Source organism: Alosa sapidissima, chromosome 18 (genome assembly GCF_018492685.1).
Source record: "Alosa sapidissima isolate fAloSap1 chromosome 18, fAloSap1.pri, whole genome shotgun sequence".
NCBI classification, from domain to species: domain Eukaryota; kingdom Metazoa; phylum Chordata; class Actinopteri; order Clupeiformes; family Clupeidae; genus Alosa; species Alosa sapidissima.
Window position 1 is genome coordinate 17,607,680 of NC_055974.1, and position 21,975 is coordinate 17,629,654.

The following is a 21,975-nucleotide window of genomic DNA, read 5'->3' on the forward strand; positions in this document are numbered from 1 at the left end:
GTGTGTGTGTGTGTGTGTGAGAGAGTGTGTGTGTGTGTGTGTGTGTGTGCGCGCGCGTGTGTTTGAGAGAGTGTGTGTGTGTGTGTGTGGGGGGGGGGTTGTTGTATTGTATTGTATATTGCAACTATGCATATCAAGACATAGTAATATAAATCTGTTAACCCTGTTAATCCTGCCACACACTGGCACTGACATGAGTGTGCCAACACACCACCAACGCAATCTTCAACTGGCTAGCATCGATAAACAATAAACAATGGATTTTGTTGAGCAGTGTTAAACTGAATCATAATCGTCATGGCGGTAGGGTTTAGTCCTGATATGGCTTGAATTGAAATTAATGGAATCTAAGTAATTGAAGGATTAAAGCAGAGTGCATCACACTCATGTTGGCGCCATTGTGCAGCGAGCCTTAGTGTCTGGCGAGGTTTAGCTGTAAGTGATTTTATATAAAAGGCTTTCTCTTCCATTGGCATCCCCTTCTTTCTCAGGTGGCAGCAGCCCTGGCTCCAGAAAAATCCCCTCTCCAAGAAAGGTAGGTATGGTAAACAAAACAGACACACACACACACACACACACACACACACACACACAGAGTGAGTGTGAGAGAGAGAGAGTGTGTGTGAGAGAGAGAGAGAGAGAGAGAGAGAGAGAGTCTTCTTATACATGTGGACATAAAACATGTAAGCTGAATACTATACTGTTCTGCTTCTGTCAAACTGCCATTTGGGAAAATCTTACTTTTATTCCAGCTGTGAAATTAAATATAAACTAAAACAAGCACAATCATTTAAAATCTAGCGTTCTTCATAGAGTGAATGCAATGTTGAAAAAGGGTAAGATGAAAGAAAAGGATGAGGATGAATGAAATAAAAATGGACACTGTCTCAACCTCTCTATTTTCCTGTCATCCTCTCTTTCTGCCCCTCCCCTCCCCTCCCCTCTCCGATTCCCGCCATTCCTTTATTTCTATCAGAAATACTCGGGAAGGTATAATGAAAGTTAACCCATGTTTTAATCCATCAAAGGAAGACATAAGCGTAGGCCCCATCCTCGGTCCAGGTCACTGAGTGTGCAGACCCTTGCAGATCCTGCCGGAATGAGATGGCAGGGGGCGGAGCATATACCCCCAAAGAATAAGAAATAAAGATACCCACCAGAAATGTTTAGATGGTCTTGAATGGTAAGAGATCGCACAGGGATGGATAATGAGTGGTTGTTTAAGATTATATTACAATGCCAGACACCTTCAGATATGAGAGACCCCCTCAGATTTTTTACTTTGTTGCTTTCATGGGAGCCAGTCCTCACTCTATGGGAGCTCGGCTCCCTCTGGCTCCCACGTAATTAGAGCACTGGATCAGGGGCGATTCTAGACCTACAGCTTTGCTGGGGCACAGGCCCCTAACTCCCAATACATTAAAACATTTTTTTTAATTAACTGTGCGCGCAATATGAAATAAATCGCTAGCCTGATTTGGACCATCACATATCTCCCCTAGGTCACAGACGTCCTCCTCCATACTCCGTACTGGACTGCCCAGCCTGTGCTCTTTCTCCCCTCTCTTCGACCTTCTCCTCCTCCTCCTCCTCCAGCACTCTCTCCCTCAATTGTTGTAGCAGCCACTATCCAGCAACATCCAAACACATAGGCATAAGTAGGCCTATACTCACGGCATGAATTTAATAGGCTTTCCTACTAACACAAGGGAAGCTTATTTTTAGTCAAAATTGAGATATACTTCCCTCCCAAGCAAGGATCCTATAGACATCTTGGCAATACTGCAGTTCTTTGTAGCTTAAATAGCCTACTAAAGCCTTCATACTGACTTTTGGTGATAATTTGTAAATGTAGCCTATAATAATCTACACAGATGGCTACTCTGATTCTGTGTATATTATTATAGGCTACATTTGCCATTAAACCATTAATCAAATCACAGCACTGGCTATTACCAGCATAAATCTTAATGTTACCGTTAATGTGGGCAAAATTATCATACCTCCCTCATCCTCCTCACTGTTCCTCTCCCTCTGCCTCTGTTCAGGAAGAATTTTCTGATGTCCATCTCTGAATAGTTTATCAGAAGGCTATGTTTAGTTTTACAGTAGGACAGCTTCACAAACAGTATAGGCTACTTTTAAAGGACTCTCTCTACAGTATACGTATAAATCCTTATTAATTGTCCGCATGTGTGCATGCAGCCTACACATGGTGTGAGTGTGTGTGTGAGTGAGAGAGCACAAGCTGGTAAACTGTTGCTAAATTTAGGCTACAATGACGCTAAGCATTGAAAAACAGATGCTAGTTATGTGGGTAACACTCTCTAACAGCGATCAACGTGTCATTTTTTCTGTCAAACAAGTTGTGAATTTGTTGTAACATTAAACAGGGGACGACTTACTCTGTGCTCAAAGTGATGTAACGAGCTCCAGCGGATTCCACAGTGTGTGTGCAGTACAACGAAACACTCGGAAGAATCATGTGAACGATTTTCATTGGTTGTTGCGTTTAATCTTTTTTTCAATCTCGTTCAATCTCAGACAGGACCAACAGGCCTATCGTAATCTGCATCTCTGCAAACTAACATCCTGTCTCCTGAAACTGCAGTCACTGCTGGGAAAACAGAGCAGTGCACTGCAGCCAGCAAGAAAGAGTACTTTTGGCCCTTGTGAGAATGTAGTCCGAGCAGGGTCCAGAAAATGAAGTCAGCCGAAAACGTGAAAAACTTAGTTATATAAAAATGACTTTTTATTAGCCAAAATCTCCAAACATGTGCACACACTCTACCCCGCATGAAACTATAACACCTGAGAGCAGAGAGAGAGACTCTCAGCTTCCCTCTTCCTTCAGCCATCTCTCTTTTTCAGGACCTCCCTGACCTCCTAAAGCCCTGTACTAATTTCTGTTAGCTCCTCCCCCTGATCAAAGGTACATATTAACAATCTGCCTGCTGGCCAATTACCAGCCCCACTCTGAATGACCACCATGCCAGATAGACTGAAAAACCTTGTTAATACACTAAAGCACAATCAATAAATCCAAATATATATCTTGACATTGGTCTTAAGCAATTGTACTGTTTGAACGATTGACCAAATGGTTAAGCACTATTGTGCGATGTGGGGGTGCCAAACCCCACATCGTCACAGCCCTGTTGGCCTTCTATACACAACTGATCAGCAAGACAAGTTGCCTAGGATCTTGACCTAACAAAGCTGTGGCATGTCAGGGAAACCATTGCGAGTGTCGATAACTGGAACAACTGAGGTTTAAGAAGGTTCCGTGTGTTTGTGGTAACAGCGTAAGTCCGACGATTTTCGTCAGAAAAGTTTAGCAACCATATTGCATTGTAACATTAGCGACACAAGCGTTAACATCATTAAGCAACTAATCTAACACGAGACTAGGGTGAAAAGGAGAAAACCTTTAAAAGCCATGGAACTTGTCTCCTTCCGTTGATAAGACAACCCGAACAAGTGGCAATGTGGCCTACCTTACTCTCCGACGTTTACGACAGCTACTACATTAGTGGAAACACTGAGACTTTGGTGATGCGTCCGCTGAGATAACAACACAGTTTGAAAGCGAACGTAAGGTAAGCTACTGGGACTGCATTACATGTTAAAAGATTTGGCGAAGTGAATAACTAGCTACCCAGCATGGATACAGAACATCGAAAATCGGCACCTGAAAGCAACAACCAGGTGCAAAGTCCATTATAAGGACTGATGCAGACTGGTGATTGGTCGGAGGTAATGAATGAATGACAAATTGAGTCTTCCTGACAGAACACTGACGCTTCCATTTCTCCACACTCACACTTTCTTCTTACTCCCATACACATGCACACACTTTTTCCCTCTCAATCACCCATCCCTCTTTCTCTCCCTTGCTCATTTTCTGACTCCTTCATCCTTTCCTCCCACACACACACACACACACACACACACACACACACACACACACTTTTTTCCCTTTCTCTCTCCCTCCCTCTCTGTCTCCTTCACTCTCCCCTTCCCTTACCGGACTCTCTCTCATCACCTCTGTTTATCTCTCCAGACTAGACAAGTTTTGGAAAACCGGCCGGACACTGACGTCCACTCTGGCCTTCATCAGCAGCAGCGTGAATCCGCTCCTCTACACCTTCGCCGGCAAGTCGTACATGCGCCGCGAGGGCCTGGGCTTCATGGCGCGTCTGTTCGAGGCCACCGGCCGCCTGGAGGCCTCCAGGAAGAGCCGGCAGAACAGCCGCGAGAGTCGCGACAAGGACAAGAAAGCCAAGGAGGCGTTGGAGACCGAGGATGATGACGGGGAAGAAGGAACGGAGCTCAGGGAGTCAGAGTCCACCACCAGCGCCCACGCCAACACCCACAATCGCGTCAGTGGGCAGCAAAGCAACGGGAAATGAGAGAGACACTCATGGGCCTGAAGCGCTTTTCTTTACCCCGTCAACTGGGCATGCTTTGCCTATTTTCGTTGGGGCAGTCAGTGCATGGAGTTTAGTGAAAGCTTTAGAATCTCAAAAGAATTTGAATATTAGGAATAATACAAATTTGAATACCTATGACAAGCAATGAACATACCTCTTCAGACTTTGTGGCCGTGTGTGTGTGTGTGTTGTCAAATAGTAGAAGTACCAGCACTCTGTCTGTGTGTGTCTGCATGTGTGCTGTTTGTGCGTACTTTATGGCTTCATGAGTTGACCTGGCATGTGCTCGCTTTAAACCATTTACGTCATGTTCTTGGAGTGGACATTTCCTTTGTTTTGACAATTGCGGGTGCAATGTTGCATGATGTGGTTTACATGGTATTCATCAATCTATGGTTCAGTATTTGGCCACCGCAAAGAGCCTTCAGCTCACACCAACGTGCAGCATTCAGTTGCCCATAGGTCAGGTCATAGGTCTTAGCAGCTGCTGATATAGTGCCAATCAGGCAGGTCAGGCCCAGATTTGTTTTTGAGCTACAGTATGTACAGACTGATGAAGGTGGTAAGACTTTGTTGAGTTACCACCACTGTCTGAAGCTTCCGCTAACTTGAGTAAGTGATTGCTCAAGTGCTTCTATGACTCAATGTTTGGAGTTTGCCAGGTTGGATAGTAAGAGTTCCTCTATCTATCCCATAGCTTATTTGCCCTCTGGTGAGGCATTTTGTCTGTATATTCTCATGGGGACAGATATGACTTCAGCAGTGAGGAGTCATCTTGGGGAATTGGAACTGGTAAAGAATTGTAAATGAAAACCACAACTGTGCCATATAAGACCCACCACTAACTCCCAAATTATGCCTGGGCTTTCAGTCAGAGCCTTTCTGTCCACCTTCTAGATCCTCCATCAGATGGTATTTGGAATGGTTTTGAAATTATATTAACATTGTCTTCAGACATACTATATGATAAAGTATGTCTGACTAAAGACATACATACATTTTAGGGAACAGACACATACCGATGCTTGATATTTCATATTGCCCATGTAGCCTGTCTGTGAAATGCTCAAACAGAGGGTTTACCATGTTCCTCAGTAGTGTCCTAAAAATCACAGAAAACTGTGACACCTAAAATTAACTGACCATACACTTCCTTTCTTCCCTCCTTCTACCTCCTCTCCCTTCTATCTCCATCAACTCCACTTTGTAAATTCATCTCCAATAACTGCACTTTGTAAAGTTATGTAAAAGACTGAATAAAGTGTGGTAAGACGTGATGAAAATGTGATTTTTGTTGAGTGAAGGGGAGCATCCTCAGCTGACAATGTGAACACATGCACATCAACAGTATTCCCATTCCTATTTACTTTGTTGAGTGATAATGTTCAGTGGAAAGCCTCAACATCTATGGTGTGTCATGCATAAACAAGTTCATGTAATGAATTTTAAGACCATAGAAGGTTGGTCTAGCAAAACTGCACTCTCTCTCTGCAGGACACCACTGTGTGTGTGTGTGTGTGTGTGTGTGTGTGTGTGTGTGTGTGTCAGGGTTTTTGTGTGTGTGCGTGCTTGGGCGCATACATGGCTGTGTAAACTCTATCATTCTGTGGTCGTTAGATACCACAGCTCCTACAGAGAAGTGCAGAAAGATGAGGGTTAATGATGCTGTTGAAAAACCACACATTATTATTAGCAAGACAAACATTGCACAGGGGAGGCCTGTGCACTCCCATTGTAAAAGCAAAACTGTAGACATAACCATAAAATGTTAGAATGCATAATCTTGACAGGATAGTTTGCACGTCTGTGTCAGTTTCAAAAGTAGATTATGAATACAAAAGCAGCAACTACCTTTATAGGGTAAGGCACACCGGGGCAGTGGTGTAGTCTAGTTAGCTGTAGAGGATATACTCTGATGTAGTAGTTAGCTGTAGAGGATATACTCTGATGTAGTAGTTAGCTGTAGCGGATATACTCTGATGTAGTAGTTAGCTGTAGCGGATATACTCTGATGTAGTAGTTAGCTGTAGCGGATATACTCTGATGTAGTAGTTAGCTGTAGCGGATATACTCTGATGTAGTAGTTAGCTGTAGCGGATATACTGTGATCAACCCCAAATCTTAATACTAGGGCTGTCAATCGATTAAAAAAATTAATCGAATTAATTACATACTCTGTGATTAATTAATCTAAATTAATTGCTTATATATTTTTGCTGTAAAAGTATTTAAAATATTTAAATTCAAATGAATCATTGAATAATCAGCATTAGTGACATTAAAGTTCAAAAACTCTTATTATTATTTTCACTGTTCAAATAATGGCCATAATAATCTATGATATGACCTAATATGCTGAGGAAATCTATTCAAAAGTAGAAGAAGTTTTTTTTTCACATACAAGGCATTTCAGGCCACAGATATAACCTAGGGGACACAATGAAAATAAATAATAAAAATAACACTCCCCTGAATGTCAACACTATTTCTTTGCATTGATGTGCAACTTTAGAGTTGATGAACTCCGGTGATGTGCAAATTCCTTGCTGCAGACATTGCAGAGGGCTTTATTTTAATCAACATTTTATTTTTATCAACATCAGGCCGTTTTTTAAAAGTAAATGTTCCAATCAATGATCTAGGCAGCACATTTTCTTCTCTCTCCTTCATTTTACAGTGTAATGGTTACTGACTAGAATGGCTCAGGGTCAAAGGTCACACGGAATCGATTAATCTGCGTTATATCAGTTATTTTTTCTCAAATTAATTAATCGAAATTAATCAGTTATTTTGACAGCCCTACTTAATACATTTCTTTGCCTATTTTAAGTGGGTATACTGAGATGGTGATGCTTTTTAAGTGGGCATACTGTGTTGTCCTGCGTATCACATAGACTACACCACTGCATACATACAGTACATACATACATACACACATACATACCTACATACAAACATACATATACAGTGGCTTGAAAAACTAGATGTACCGCAGAGCGGTACAAAATATGACCGCCGCCCAGTCCAGCACATGTTTTCCACAAAAATAAGTCACGCTGAAAGGCATATATGATTCTAACTGTCTCACTGAATTGCATTATTCACACTCAATTCTCACTGGTATCTGCTAGACAACAAGTACCAAAACATGATTAGTTCATAGATTTCACATGTAATATACATTTTATACAACCCCACCCCTATTATGCCTGTTCATAATTCTGAGAAATTCTTGAATTGTGTGCATGTGTGCGTGTACATGTTTATGTTTATGTGTGTGTGGGTGGGTGTGTGTGCGTGCATGTGCATGTGCTTGGGTGTTTGCCTGTTTATGTGCCTGTGTGTGTGCATGTGCATGCATGCGTATATATGTCTACTGTGTGAGTATGTGTCATACGTAGGATTACTGTGAATGTATGTGTGTGCATGTGTATCTGTTTATGCACATGTGTGCATATGGAATGGGTTTACGTGACCCCTGGAGGCAAACATACGCAAAAAATTGGTCATCCTAGGCCCTACGGTTCTCAAGATATTTACAGAAAACTGTGTCTGCCCTACCCTCCTTTCGGGGGGTCCAGTCCAGCGGGGGGGCTACAGATCAAAACGAAAAGCGATGGTTCCATGCTATCCATGTGGGGTTACATGCCCACCAAGTTTTGTGTACCCCGGTCTTTCAGTGTTCGGGAATCCTTGTTGGTGTACGGTCACTAAATGTACACATAAATTATTTTATTGTAAGGCCCCCCATGAACGAAAGTCCACGAAACTTGGCATGCATTCGGAGGGTGTCATAATGATTCTACACTTTCAATTTCGTGCAGTTTTGACCATGTCAACCAGAGATATTGTGATGAAAACACCTAATGTTTTGCTTTTTAATTTTTAACTAGGTGGCGCTATACATGAAATAAGTGGTAATGGGATAGGTTGACATGCCCCCTTAAGACCAACATACAAAAAAAAGGTGGACCTCCTAGGCCCTACGGTTCTCGAGATATTCACAGAAAACTCCGGCCACCTACAGGCCAGTTGGTGTATAGTAACATAAATTAGGTCACAGATACCTGCGATTACAACACCTCATTTTTACTTTTTTGTGTTTAACTAGGTGGCGCTATACATGAAATGAGTGGTTATGGAATGGGTTGACATGGCCCTTTGAGATCAACATACAAAAAAAAATGTTCCTCCTAAACCCTACGGTTCTCGAGATATTCACAGAAAACTGTGTCTGCCCTACCCTCCTTTCGGGGGGTCCAGTCCAGCGGGAGGGCTACAGATCAAAACGAAAAAAAGCTGTTCCATGCTATCCATGTGGGGTTACATGCCCACCAAGTTTCGTGTACCCCGGTCAGACATGCGAAAGACATGCGAAAAAAAAAAAAAAAAAAATCTGACTAAACCTATATGACCGGCGGTCATAATAATTCACCCCTATGCTAAAGTTGACGAAAAAGAGGAATGAAAAAAAAAAAACATATTTTGGAAATGTATAGGTACCTATATGTATTGATCCAGATGACACTTCAGATGGATAAAATAGCCATTATATAGCCATTATAGCCATTAAATAGCCATGAGAGTGTGTTTTCGGTGAGTGTTTGGTATTAGGCCCCAAGTTTTAAGCCTGAGAGTAGTGGTGTAGATAGAGACCCCCCCTCAAAACCCCATTGAAAGGTTTCTCATTCGCCTCCACTTTGATACAGGATGTAGCTTATGTTCCAAATATCGAGAACCGGAAGAGGCTGGGTGTCTGTACAGTACATTTCAAAATGTCCAAATCTTCCAATGCATCTTCACTACTTTTTTTTTTTCAAAGTAGAGTGTGGGGATGTGTGACGTATTTTTTTGTGTTGATATGTGTATCCATTCCACATGCTGGTACATTCATGTTTCAACATTATTGTGAGGTATTGGACAGGAAGCCACATTTTTTGGTGATGCAATTCCCATTGACTTGATGTCTGTCAAAAGAGGGGTTGCAATTCCTGAGAGAAAAAAAAGTAAGAAACCAAAAAGAATTGGAAGATGATGCAAGCTTCATCAAAGGGCAGAGTGTATATGGAAGATGGAAGATGTAACTGTTTATGATTATTACATGTATGTGTGTGTGTGTGTTGGTGTTGACCATGTACATATAAATATGTGCTGTTTTTGTTTGTTTATTTCTCAGTTAAGTTAACTGTGTTTTTATGATGGCACAAATACATTTTTTATGACTATATTCTTGCCTGTCTTTTGTCATGAACTCAGTCCTACCACTTACAAAATACAGGATAAACTCATCCCTCTGTCATGCAAATCAATTCCATAGTCGCTCAAGGACTAGGCTTATTGTAAGGCCCGTTTCACACCGGGTCCGTGGCGAAAACGGACTCACGCCTATTTTTCACGCCACACGCAAGCGTGTTGGAAGCGTTTCCATTCAAAACAGGGAAGAAAAAAAATGATGTGAGAGCAAGAGACATCAGACACACTTCTGGTAAGCAAAGACGTAGAAAAAGCCACGCAGCCGCCATGCGACTGACACGCGACATTCACGGCACGTTCCCGGTGTGACACAGGCCTAAGTCCTCTGTAAGCTCTTCTTCACACTGTAAATAATGGCTGTGAAATCTAGTTATTTACTATTTCACAGTAACATTACTGTATATGATTTTTACAGTAAAATGTTGTAAAATTTACAATAAAACCTTGTCCACATGACAAAATCACAGTAGTCTAAGTATTACAGTAGAAATCACAGTAGTCAAAGCATTACTGTAAAAAAATCACAATATAGTCAATTAGTCATTATAGTACTGTAAATAGTAAAGTAAACTACTGTATGATTTACTAGCCAGTTACTCTTTCTTACTTACTTAGGCCTGTTACTCCGAGAAGGAGCAGGTCACTGACAATATGTCTCCACTTTGTCCTGTTCTGTGCCAGCCCTTACAGAAATGAACCATTAACCATGTTTTAACCATGTTTTTACTATGTTTTTTGCTGTGCTTCATATTTGCCTCTCCGTCATTACTGTACTAATTTGCAAATGAGGGTGAGCTTCAAAAAAGAAAAAAAGTTTATAAAATAAATAATTATAATAAGTATAATACGAACTAAAACGTTCCAGGGAAACAGTGACAAACCCATATAACATGCATACAACAAGCGTAGACCGGTAGGTTTTTAGCATTGATTTAAAGAATCTGGCGGAGGGTACCAATCTTGAATGGAGATGGAATCTTGTACAACTTGTACAACTCAAATGATTGCAGCTGATGTGGAGCAATAGTTTATCGGATGACCTCAGTCACAAATATAAAGTGGGGCACGCATGTTAGTAGCGTTGAAGATGTTTGAGTGTAAGCATCAGTTAAAGTATATAGAGAGTGACTGTGAATGACCTTCAGAAGCTGAGTTCACGAAGAGAGTGTGTGTGAACGACCTTCAGAACTTTCTCCCCTCAAGCTCTGCTGGATGACTTTTCGTGTGTGTCTTCCTGTGTGTCTTCCTGTGTCTCTCTGTGTGTTAACAAGTTGAAAAGGATTTCCCCTTTTGAAATCTCGCAATGAGGGGGACGACACAAAGTATTTCAAAGACATGACAGGCTTTTGCAACACATCTTCCCGATCTCTCGGCTAGTGCAGTGGAGCGGATTATACGCAGTGTGTCTCAAAAGAAAACCGTGTTCAACCCATACAAGCCACTTCAGGTATGTCAAAACTTCAAAGCTGTGTGGTCAAACCGATGTTATCTGCTGAGCTCTCTTTATACATATACATACATACATGTACATACACACACACACATATATATATATATATATATATATATATATATATATATATATATATATATATATATACACACATACATACACACACACACACACATATATATATATATATATATATATATATATATATATATATATATATATATATAGCTCCCTCTATTTGTGTGTGTGTGTGTGTGTGTTTTATTTTAATCAAACTTGCTGCGCCTAGTTGTATCTTTGTATAGTGACCAAGCATGACTGAAGTAGGTTTGCTGTAAGCAAAGAATGCTATAACCTGTTCTTGAAAACATAGGCTAAACCTCCTCATGATTATGATGTACAACAAATACCAGCACCATATACTCATTTTTGTTTATATTCTCCTCCATGTTGTGCAAATATTCTCCTGTGTGTGATGTACATTTAAGAACAAAATTATTACTAATACCAATTTAATGTTGATTTTCTCTTGACCAATATGTTTGTTCTGACTGAAAATGACATTGCCTCATGGTCAGGGTAGGAATTTCACGGCGGCCACGACGGCCATGGCCGTCGTAGCCCCTTGCGTTGGCCGTGACGCCCCTTTGAGAATCAGAGGTTTACAGGCCACGGTGGCCTTGGTGCCCCCTTCTTTCAATATTCTGCTTTGCGTCCTACTAATAGCGATATATATTTAGCCTATGGCCTGTCAAAACAATCTTAGCATTCACAGCGCAAATTACGCAGTGAAGAAAGTTAGCGCAAGAAAGAAAGTGCATCCAAATTCACCCATTCTTCTCAGTTGAACTAAGTAGCCTACTCATCACACAGACATCACAAGTAAAGAGCTTTTTCTCAGCTTTTAAACGATGTCAGCCGCTAATTGCTGTGGTGAACGGTTCGCGAGAAAAGTAAATAATATCATTCAATTTAATCATAAATTCTACTGAAGGTTTTGCGTCCATCTCCCTACCCATTCATCTCGGCGGAATACTTCACGAACCCCTCGTTTAACACATGACAAACCATATATCAGAATAAACAGCAGACCTTACCGAACACAAAGGTGTAAAGCAGTCCCCTGTACAGTTAGCCGTTCCAGAGTAATCCCGTTTTTAATTTGCAGTAAATTTCAACATACATGGATGTCTCCAAATTTGGGCTTTAAGTTTTACACTGTGTTTGTTTGTTCCACATTATTTTATAACGGGCCAAATACTAAATAAATATTACAAATATCGCCTAGATATCGGTAAATCAGAGGACAGCTGACTAAGAGTTTGTGAAAGTAGCCTTAATGATCACAAAATGCTAAGAATGCATCTAGGCTATTTGACTTTCTTAAAGCTGAGCTGTGCTTAAATTGTTCAATACATGATTTCATAACAGGCCAAATATCAAATAAATGTTAAATATAGCCTAGATATCTGCAAATATTAGATGATCAGATGATTTACAGTTATATGTAATGTGTCATGTTTCATTTTTTTGTAATGTTTCATACAGTGATGCAGGTCTACTGCAGTGAATAGGCTAAATACAACTTTGATCATTTTTATATTACTGTATAGTTAACGTTGGCCTTAGTGCCCTGACATGTGGCCTTTGTGCCCTCCACCAAATATGCCCAACTGAAGGCCAAGTGGCCTTGCCCCCAGAATGTTGAAATTCCAAGCCTGCTCATGGTCAATGTGGTAGAAACATGGAATTAAAAAATAAGCGTTTTCATGGCTTGTCCAAAATTATTCATACTCATTTTAAATAATGAATGGAAACGTCTGTATTTGCATTCACAGCTCTCAAAATCATTCTTATAATACCTACCAAGCCTCTTTATGACTCTGGTGTTCTTGTCTGTGTATGTGTATGTGATGTACTGTATGTTCTTGTTTGTGTGTGTGTGTGTGTATGTGTGTGTAGCGTCATCATGCACATGCAATGCATGAAGTGCAAGCCTTTGCCACACTCAGTGGTGTAGTCTATGTGATACGCAGGACTAAGCAGTATTCCCACAAAGGTATACTATGCAGGTTTAGGTATTTTTGACGAGTTTAAAGACGCGATGTATTTATATGTTACTCTGCTATTGTAAATAGCAAACTTCTCGTGACTTATCCTCCCTGTACACAATGCAAATGCTTTTGTTGTGGAGGTGAAGGATTGACAACAGGCAAAAACTATCTCCAAAGAGCTACTGACAAGGTAATGTTTCAGATTCTCGCGAGTTTTGGCGGGGCGCCACTCTTGGAAGTTGCATGGCTGGTTTTCTTGGTAGGGACTCGCTACGTATATGCTGTATAGCTATGCTACTGTAGGTTAACGATTCACCTATTACAAGTTTGTTTACCATCAAATTGGCTTCATAAAGGTGACATTCTTGCATAGTGTGCCTTTAAAAAGCAATACAATCTCAGTATACCCACTTAAATAGGCAGGGATAGGTGTTAGTTTGTAGTTGATCACAGTATACCCACTACAGCTAACTATACTACACCTCAGTATACCCACTACAGCTAACTACTGTAGACTACACCATTGGCCAGACTGGTATGAAATAATAACAAAAACACAGGTCTGAGTTCCCTGTGGCTTAAGTATCATCTCTTTCACAAGTAATTAAGTATTATGTCTGGATTTTACATGTTTTTCTAAGAATTCCCCCTTCTGTTTTTTCTAAGCATTCTCATTTTTGTGAGAGTATTTTAGATGGGTGGATACATGCAGTGCTCTTTTTGGTTGTGGTTTATTTTAGACAAATTTCTCATCACACTTCACCACCTCCCATCAGAACAGGGTTTAACAGAAATTATACTCTACTATCCAAACAACCTTCTTCTGTCTGCATCAGCAATTACAGCCTATACATATACACAGCAGTATACCTGCTTTAATGTATGTGTGTGTGTGTGTGTCTGTGTGTGTGTATTTTCATTCATCTACTGTACATGTAAGGCACTAAACAGAGGAACAGAGAGAGGGAGATTAAGAGAGAGAGAATCATTTGACCCAGACAGGAAGTCACAATACTTGTTTTCACATCCTATCTAACACCATCTGTTGCATATGTTGCATTAATTGACTCAGTTGAGCAGATATAATATTCTCATCAACTGTCTGTATGCTTGATAGCCTCTCTCTTTGTCAGTTCTCTCACTCCATTCACACCCCCACCATTGTTCCTCTCTCTCTCTATCTCTCCCTTTCTTTGCAGATAAACAAGTGACATTCAGCCTACAGCTGAAGCTATTGCCTGTCACCATGGAGTTCGTGGCCTCAAAACTTCACAAATTCACAGCTTTGGCCATAACGCTATCCCTTTACCTGCAGCCCTCCTTCTCCAATTCTTTCTCCAATAACTCCTCTCTCCCCGCCAAGTCCTCTTCCTCCTCCTCTCCAGGCCTGTCCGTCTCCCACCAGGTGGGCATCGGCATCCTGACTGTGGCGCTGATCTTGGGTTTCCCCGGCAACCTGTTTGTGGTGTGGACAGTGCTGTGCCGCGTGCGCCGGCGCTCTGTCACCTGCATCCTGGTGCTCAACCTGGCCTCGGCCGACGCTCTCGTCCTGCTGACCGCTCCGCTCTTCCTGCGCTTCCTGACCGCAGGTCAGCAGAGGAAAAAAATACCCCGAAACAATTTTAGCACGTTTTTATCGAAAGACTCAATGAGGAATAACATTCAAATTACATGCCCATAAACCTACATAGTTTGAATTAATTGAATCACATGTTTATATTTTTTTGTTATTGATACTGTTGTGATTCTTACTGCTATTATTATTATCATTTCTAATGTTGGTTTTTCAACTTAATCTTAACTAATAAGTCGCTATAGACATAATCATAAACATAATCTTGAACGTGGAATTTAGGGGGAAATCGAATGGGTGATTAAAAATATAAGAAATATCCAAATATCAACTGCCTGTGTATCTCAATGTTTGAGGGCTTTGTTTCATCTGCTAGGTGTGCACGGCTGGGAGTTTGGCGGCGCGGCGTGCAAGACTGTCCACTATCTGTGTGCCGTCAACATGTACGCGTCCATTTACCTGATTGCCCTCATGAGCGCCGACCGCTGGCTGGCCACCAGCCGTCCGTTCGTGTCGCAGCGGCTGCGCACCAAACGGGCGCTGATGGCCATCATATTGGCGCTGTGGGTGCTCGCCTTCCTGATGGCACTGCCCATGCCTTTCTACCGCAGGTGAGTGTCTGTGTGTGTGTGTGTGTGTGTGTGCGTGTGTGTGTGTGTGTGTGTGTGTGTGTGTGTGTGTGTGTGTATGTGTGTGTGTGTGTGTGTGTGTGTGTGTGTGTGTGTGTGTACGTGTGCATGCGTGTGTATGTGTGTGTGTGTGTGTGTGTGTGTGTGCATGAGTGGGGGGTTGGTCTTTCTGTCTTATTTGCATTTCCATTTGTATCTTGTTTGCTTCTGAAGGAACATAGAAAACAGGAAAACAGGAAACCCAACACTTTTTTAACTGTAGGTGTTGTGTGTATGTCTGTGTCTGTGTGTGTGTTTGCACATGTGGCTCTATGCATGTGCATGCTATTGAGTCAGCACAACCGTATATGAATATGTGCAAAGATTGTGTGTGATGGTGTGAGTGTTTGTGTCTCTTTGTTTGGGTGTGTGCATGTGCATGAGCATGCTATCGAGTCTGTGTGTGTGCGTGTGCGTGTGCGTGTGCGTGCGTGTGTGTGTGAGTTTGTATGTGTTTGTGTGTGTGTGTGTGTGTGTGTGTTAGCATGTGTGTGTGTGTGTGTGTGTGCATGTGTGTGTTGGTGTTGGCACTGTGTATGTTCTTATATATTTTGAAGCAACACAAACAACAGGAAACCAAAGTCGGTTTTAACTGTATTGGTGTGTAAGCGATATTTCCACAATGATCTCATCAGACTACTTCCCCTGCATGAAAAATAGTTGATCATAAATTCTCACAACTTTGCACTGTGAGAGAATGTTTGGTGTGGGGTTTGTGTTGGTTTGCGTGTGGGGTGGGGTGGGGGGTCATACTATTGAGTCAGCACTCATAATTACCTGTGTGTAGGGTAGGGTGGGGGGGGGGGTCATGCTATTGAGTCAGCACTCATAATTACCTGCGTGTGTGTGTGTGTGTGGGGGGGGGGGGGGGGGGGTGACTGTTCCTTGGGCTGCATGACATCTGCACATTGTGCAAGCAAGTCAGTTTAGGTCACAAATGCAGAGTAGTATAAGGCACATTCTACATCCAATGGTTCAGTGACAAGACTTTATTGAATTCATAATAAATAAAATATTTATATCAGTAAATATTTTTTTTGTAAATTAAAAAGCCATAGCATATCACAACATCATGCTTCTGATCTTCACATGATATGCATGTGATATTTGTGAGATGAGTACTCCATGAACAACTCAACAGAGAATAATGTGTGTGAATTTGGATGCAATTTGCGCCTGTTAGGCTCATAGGATTAACAACACTTTAGCGTTAAGGTTAGGGATAGGGTTGATGTCCAGTAATTTTAAATATTTCAAACAATTTTAAAGCACATACTGTATATTTCAACAAACCATCTACAAAGTCTCTGTAGACAGACTATCCAAGTAAAGTGTTCCCCAATCTTCCTCATGCTGATCTTTCAATCCATCCTCCATCATTTTATTATGACCGCCGCGCAGTGAAGCGGCGGTCATATAGGTTTAGTCAGATTTTTTTATTTTTTTTTATTTTTCACATGTCCAAATTTCTGTCAAGGATTCCCGGGACACTGAAAGGCCGGGGTACACGAAACTTGGTGGGCATGTAACCCCACATGGATAGCATGGAACCATCATTTTTTCTTTTGATCTGTAGCCCCCCTGTTGAACTGGACCCCCCGAAAGGAGGGTAGGACAGACACAGTTTTCTGTGAATATCTCGAGAACCGCAGGGTTTAGGAGGACCATTTTTTGTGTATGTTGATCTCAAGGGGCCATGTCAACCCATTCCATAACCACTCATTTCATGTATAGCGCCACCTAGTTAAACACAAAAAAGTAAAAATGAGGTGTTGTAATCGCAGGTATCTGTGACCTAACATAGTCAAAACTGCACGAAATTGGAAGTATAGGATCATTATGTCACCCACTGAATGCACGCCAAGGTTCGTGGAATTCCGTTCATGGGGCCACACAATAAATTAATTTTTTAATTAATTTATGTTACTATACACCAACTGGCCTGTAGGTGGCCGGAGACAGTTTTCTGTGAATATCTTGAGAACCGTAGGGCCTAGGAGGTCCACCTTTTTTTTGTATGTTGGTTTTAAGCGGGACCAGGGGTCATTTTAACTCATTCCATATGCACACATATGCATAAACAGATACACACGCACACACATACATTCACAGTAATCATACTTATGACACATACTCACACAGTAGACATATGTACGCATGCATGCACATGCACAAACACAGGCACATACGCAGGCAATATGAACAGGCAAGATGGGGGTGGGGTTGTATAAAATGAATTTTACATGTGAAATCTATGAACTAATCATGTTTTGGTACTTGTTGTCTAGCAGATACCAGTGAGAATTGAGTGTGGATAATGCAATTTAGTGAGACAGTTAGAATCATATAGGCCTTTCAGCGTAATTTATTTTTGTGGAAAACTAGTGCTGGACTGGGTGGCGGTCATATTTTGTACCGCTCTGCGGTACATCTAGTTTAACAAATGACTTATTAATTTAACTATGCTGTCATCCTAAGAATGTATTTTTATGCTACTCATGCAATATCTTCTCTATTGCCCAATGTTGCTGTCAGCACATGGTGAATGAAGCCTCTGTGTGGTTGTTTTTATGCCAGCCAGCCCAATTTGTAATTCAATAATCTGTGAAGAGCTAGTTTTTTGACTAAAATTTAGTGGTTGTGGTTATTCGTTGTAAAGTATTGTGGGTATGTACCAGGTGTCAGTGAGGCCAAATGTTGATTTCCATGTGAGTGGACAATAAAGATTCTATTCTATTCTATTCTGTCCCAGCAACTTGCAGATTTTACGACATAAGAACATCTCGTCGTTCTTCTGCGTGCCATTCCACTGGAACAGCGTGCGTCACGAGGCCTTCCAGTACCTGACCGAGACGCTGCTGGGCTTCCTGCTACCGTTTGTCCTCATCGCCGGCTGCTACTCCTCCGTCTTCCGGCGCTTGCGCTCAGCCATGTTCCAGGGGCGCGGCCGCGGCAACTGCCTCATCCTCCTCATCCTTGCCGCCTTCGCTGTCTTCTGGCTGCCCTACCACATCATCAACATCCTGCAGGTGAGGAGTGGAGAGAGAGAAAGAGAGAGAGAGAGAGGGGGGGGGGGGGGAACAATGAAGCAGAGACTTTTGGATGAAAGGCCTCTGGCTACCTTAACAAGTGAGCAGTTGAGAGAGAGAGGAGAAGGAGGAGAGGGAGGAGGGATAAGGAGAGGGAAAAGGAGTGACAAAGAGAAAGTGACAGAGAGAGAGAGAGAAAGAGAGAGAGAGAATGGGGGGCATTGTGATATGGAGTGGGCAAGGTAAAAGGGCTGTCTTTGAACTCTCCTGGCTCCCTATCAAATCACCAACATCCCACAGGTAAGCGAGGAAAAGGAGGGAGAGGGGAGGGAAAGAGAGGGAGAGAAGGTAGTAGAGGGAGGGATGATGGAGGGATAGATAGAAGCAAGGATGGACGTGTTTGTGTGTGTGTATAGTGTGTGTGTGTGTATGTTTGTGTGTGTGCATTTTTGAGTGTGCAGGGCTATTATCTTTTCTATAAGGTTTAATTTGCTTCTCTGTTCAGTGACAGGTGCTGTTCAGTCAATCAGGACACACTGTGAGTGGCAGTTATGCTCTTTGGGTGCCATAGCAAGGAAACACTGATGGTGTTTAAAATATACTGTACATCTGCACCACAGTGCAAGTGCTTGATGGACATCCGCACCTAGATCCTGCATTCTGAAATAGTCTGGCTGAATCCCATTGTCCACACCCACGGACAGGACACATGCTGTCAGATATGCTGTTGGCAAAATGGCTGCTACTGTGGTGCAGATCTGTTTACAAACAGTTCACACTCAGAAGCTTACTTTCTTGGTTCTAGTGTTGGTTCTTTTTTCTCATAACTGTTTATTGTGGCTTCTTGGGGTGTGTAGAACAACAGATGAGCAAAATGCCTGTGTGAGTGATTTTCAGAGTGTTGTCGGGAACTTACTATAGTTGTTACCAGAAAGTAGTCAGGTCATTTTGTTTACCCTCAGTTGCCATGGAGAGAGTGTAGACATGTTAAACTAGGCCACTATCTTTCACCTAATGTTAACATGTCAACAGAATGCAATAACTACCTTCATTCGGTGTCTGCTACTTTACAGTACCCATGTAGCCTCCACTTTCCCCCTTTTAAACACAAATTATGACTATCAACCAGTCTTTTGGATGTATTTCAGTACAGAACATGTCAAGCCCATCTATTCTCTTGCTGGGTCGTGGTTTGAACCACGTCTAGGAAGGAAACAGTGGCCTACTGCAACCTGCTGACACTGGCACAAAAATGAAACACGCAACGGTGCTGTTCAACATTACCCTCACAGCAACTTCAATGACATCTCATTCTAAATCCCCAGGACGAAAAATAAAAATGGTGCCCTCTTTGCATCTATAACAGCCTCATCTGGGAAGGCTTTCCACAAGACTTTGGAGAGTCTGTGGGAATTTCCCCCCATTCATCCAGAAAAGTATTTATGATGGATGAGAAGCAATATTTGCAATGTCTGATCTAGTTTATCCTGAAGGTGTTTGATGGTGTAGAGAACATTGTTATCTGCCAGCCAGTCAAGTTTGTCCATACCAAAATCACTTAAACATGATCATATGGACCTTGCTTTGTGCACCACAGACAGTCATGCTGGTGGAGGGATAATTATGTAATAATGTTTATTTTTGTTTGTTTAGTGAATGAAAATGTTCAGCATGTAAGTTTCTGTGGGTGTAATTGCATGCATCCAAATACTAGCCTAGAAATCTAGACGCGTGTGCATGGTCTGTCCTAACACATATAAAGCAACTTTTTCTAAGTGTCCCATGTGTCCATCTGTCTGTCCGCAGGTGATTGGACTGCTGGGCGATTGGGAGTGGGCAAGTGCGGCAGCGAAGGTGGCGCGCCCCAACGTGACAGCGTTCGCCTTCTTCAGCAGCAGCGTGAATCCTGTGCTGTACGTGTTCGCCGGCAGCTCGCACATCCGCAACGCAGGCCTGGGCTTCATGGCGCGCCTGTTCGAGGGCACCAACTCCGACGGGACTTCGCGCAGCAGTCGCACCAGCCGCAGCTCTGTGCCTGACGAGAGCTCGGCCTTCCACAAGCTCTCGAGGAAGCTGACCGGCCGTGGGAGCGGAGGACGAGGAGGACGAGGAGAGAGTGTGACAATCAATGAGGAGGACACGAAGAAGATAGCCGAGCTGAAAACCCTCATGGCGGTTGCAGAGTAGAATGGAGAGGCAATGTGTTTGTGTATGTGTGTGTGTGTGTGTGTGTGTGTGTGTGTGTTTGTGAGAGAGAGAATGAGGAAGAGAGAGTGACAGAGAAGGAGAGAGAGGAGAACAGGGAGTGTGTAGTTGTGTGGGTGAGAGAGTGATGTGTTGTAAGTGTTGGTGAGTGTTGAAAAGTGGCAAACTGGTAATCTGGGTTACTTCCTGCAGCCTTGTGCAAGTGACGTTATAAAATATTTTTATACTGTGAATATTGTTCCTCTGGTTGTTGTGCACATTGTATTATGAGATTTTTTATTTAATATCATTGCTCTATCAAGTAGCATTGGAGAACAGTTTATTTTGCTTCTTTATATGTAAATATGTACATGCTCAGCCATATAGGCCTCTGATTTGGCTTGCATTATCATGTATAATCATATAACACCCATAATAGACTACAATTCAGTAGCCATGTTTAGATTTTCCCCAAGTTGTTGTTTGACAGGAAACTTTCATTCAAATAAAAGTCCAAATAATCATGTCATGTTTTATGAGTCGTCTTTACTTTATTCATCATTGCTGTAAGTGGTAATTGCCATTGCTTCTTATGATGGTTACAGAGGAGCGTGATTTTTTTCTGTTCGTTCGTTCTCTAGGACATGGCCCAATTAGTATTTGCAATGTCTCTTTTTTTTTTTCATATTTCGCAATCGGATTACTTCCTCTTTAAGTCACAGAGTGTTCTTGGGTTGATTTTTGTAATAGACACACAAACACACACACACACACACACACACACACACACACACACTTTGGTTACTATGCGGACATAAAGTACAGTATGTACTTATGCCGTTCTTATTTACTTATACCTTATTAGCAAGGTCTGAGCGCTAGACAGACAGTGTTAACCACTAAACAGTGAAGAAGTTCACAACGTTTGTTGTACATAAATATATCATTTTGAAGCACTCCGAATAGAAAATAAATGGTACTAGTATGTATTAGTAAAATAATATAATATTTTAATTTTATTTAAATTCCACTTGAATCTGCCCTTTGTGCATATGCTGTTTGTATGTGTGGGCCTGTAGGTCTATATGTGTCATTGTCAGTATACAATAGGGGTGGAACGGTACACAGAAGTCTCGGTTAATACCTCGGTTCGGACATCGCGGTTCGGTACGAGTTCGGTACAATGGAGGGAAAAGCAAAACAAAAATGCAGAAAGCAATTTTTTTATTGTGCATGTCTCAGGCTGTACCACCTAGTGTCATACAGTCTCTCCCCTGAGCTGCAACAGCCTGAAGTGTGTAAAGTAAGATGTAAACAGTAAACAATAA

The 21,975-nt window shown here is 41.9% G+C and overlaps 3 protein-coding genes across 6 annotated transcripts in view; 2 read left to right on the forward strand and 1 right to left on the reverse strand.

Annotated features, from left to right (window-relative positions):
• Positions 1–21,975, forward strand: part of ltb4r2a (leukotriene B4 receptor 2a) — a 41,427-nt gene that overhangs the window by 17,157 nt on the left and 2,295 nt on the right. For 2 of the 3 annotated variants that reach the window (XM_042069285.1, XM_042069284.1), the window contains 2 exons: positions 492–535; positions 4,064–5,707. In XM_042069285.1, the coding sequence (XP_041925219.1) occupies positions 492–535; positions 4,064–4,412 (393 nt within the window). In that variant the 3' untranslated portion in view covers positions 4,413–5,707. Of the gene's footprint in view, positions 1–491; positions 536–4,063; positions 5,708–21,975 lie in introns of those variants that run through there. The other variant, XR_006024774.1, reaches the window with a different exon arrangement.
• Positions 10,925–21,171, forward strand: ltb4r (leukotriene B4 receptor). Its single transcript, XM_042069286.1, has 5 exons — positions 10,925–11,133; positions 14,393–14,782; positions 15,143–15,377; positions 18,187–18,463; positions 20,270–21,171. Exons 2-5 carry the CDS (start codon positions 14,440–14,442, stop codon positions 20,648–20,650), a joined length of 1,236 nt encoding a protein of 411 aa, XP_041925220.1. The 5' UTR covers positions 10,925–11,133; positions 14,393–14,439; the 3' UTR covers positions 20,651–21,171.
• The window catches only part of LOC121689406 (kelch-like protein 33), a 37,228-nt gene continuing 28,313 nt past the window's right edge, over positions 13,061–21,975 (reverse strand). The window contains exon 10 of one of the 2 annotated variants that reach the window (XM_042069197.1): positions 13,061–13,097. The gene's annotated coding sequence lies outside the window, so the exon portion shown is untranslated. Of the gene's footprint in view, positions 13,098–15,442; positions 15,468–21,975 lie in introns of those variants that run through there. The other variant, XM_042069198.1, reaches the window with a different exon arrangement.

Excerpts from the sequence above, each read along its gene's own strand:
- ltb4r (XM_042069286.1), top strand. The coding sequence starts at position 14,440 with ATGGAGTTCGTGGCCTCAAAACTTCACAAATTCACAGCTTTGGCCATA. Across the intron at positions 14,783-15,142 it reads CCTGCGCTTCCTGACCGCAG|GTGTGCACGGCTGGGAGTTT; the intron begins GTCAGCAGAGGA and ends TTCATCTGCTAG. Across the intron at positions 18,464-20,269 it reads ACATCATCAACATCCTGCAG|GTGATTGGACTGCTGGGCGA; the intron begins GTGAGGAGTGGA and ends GTCTGTCCGCAG.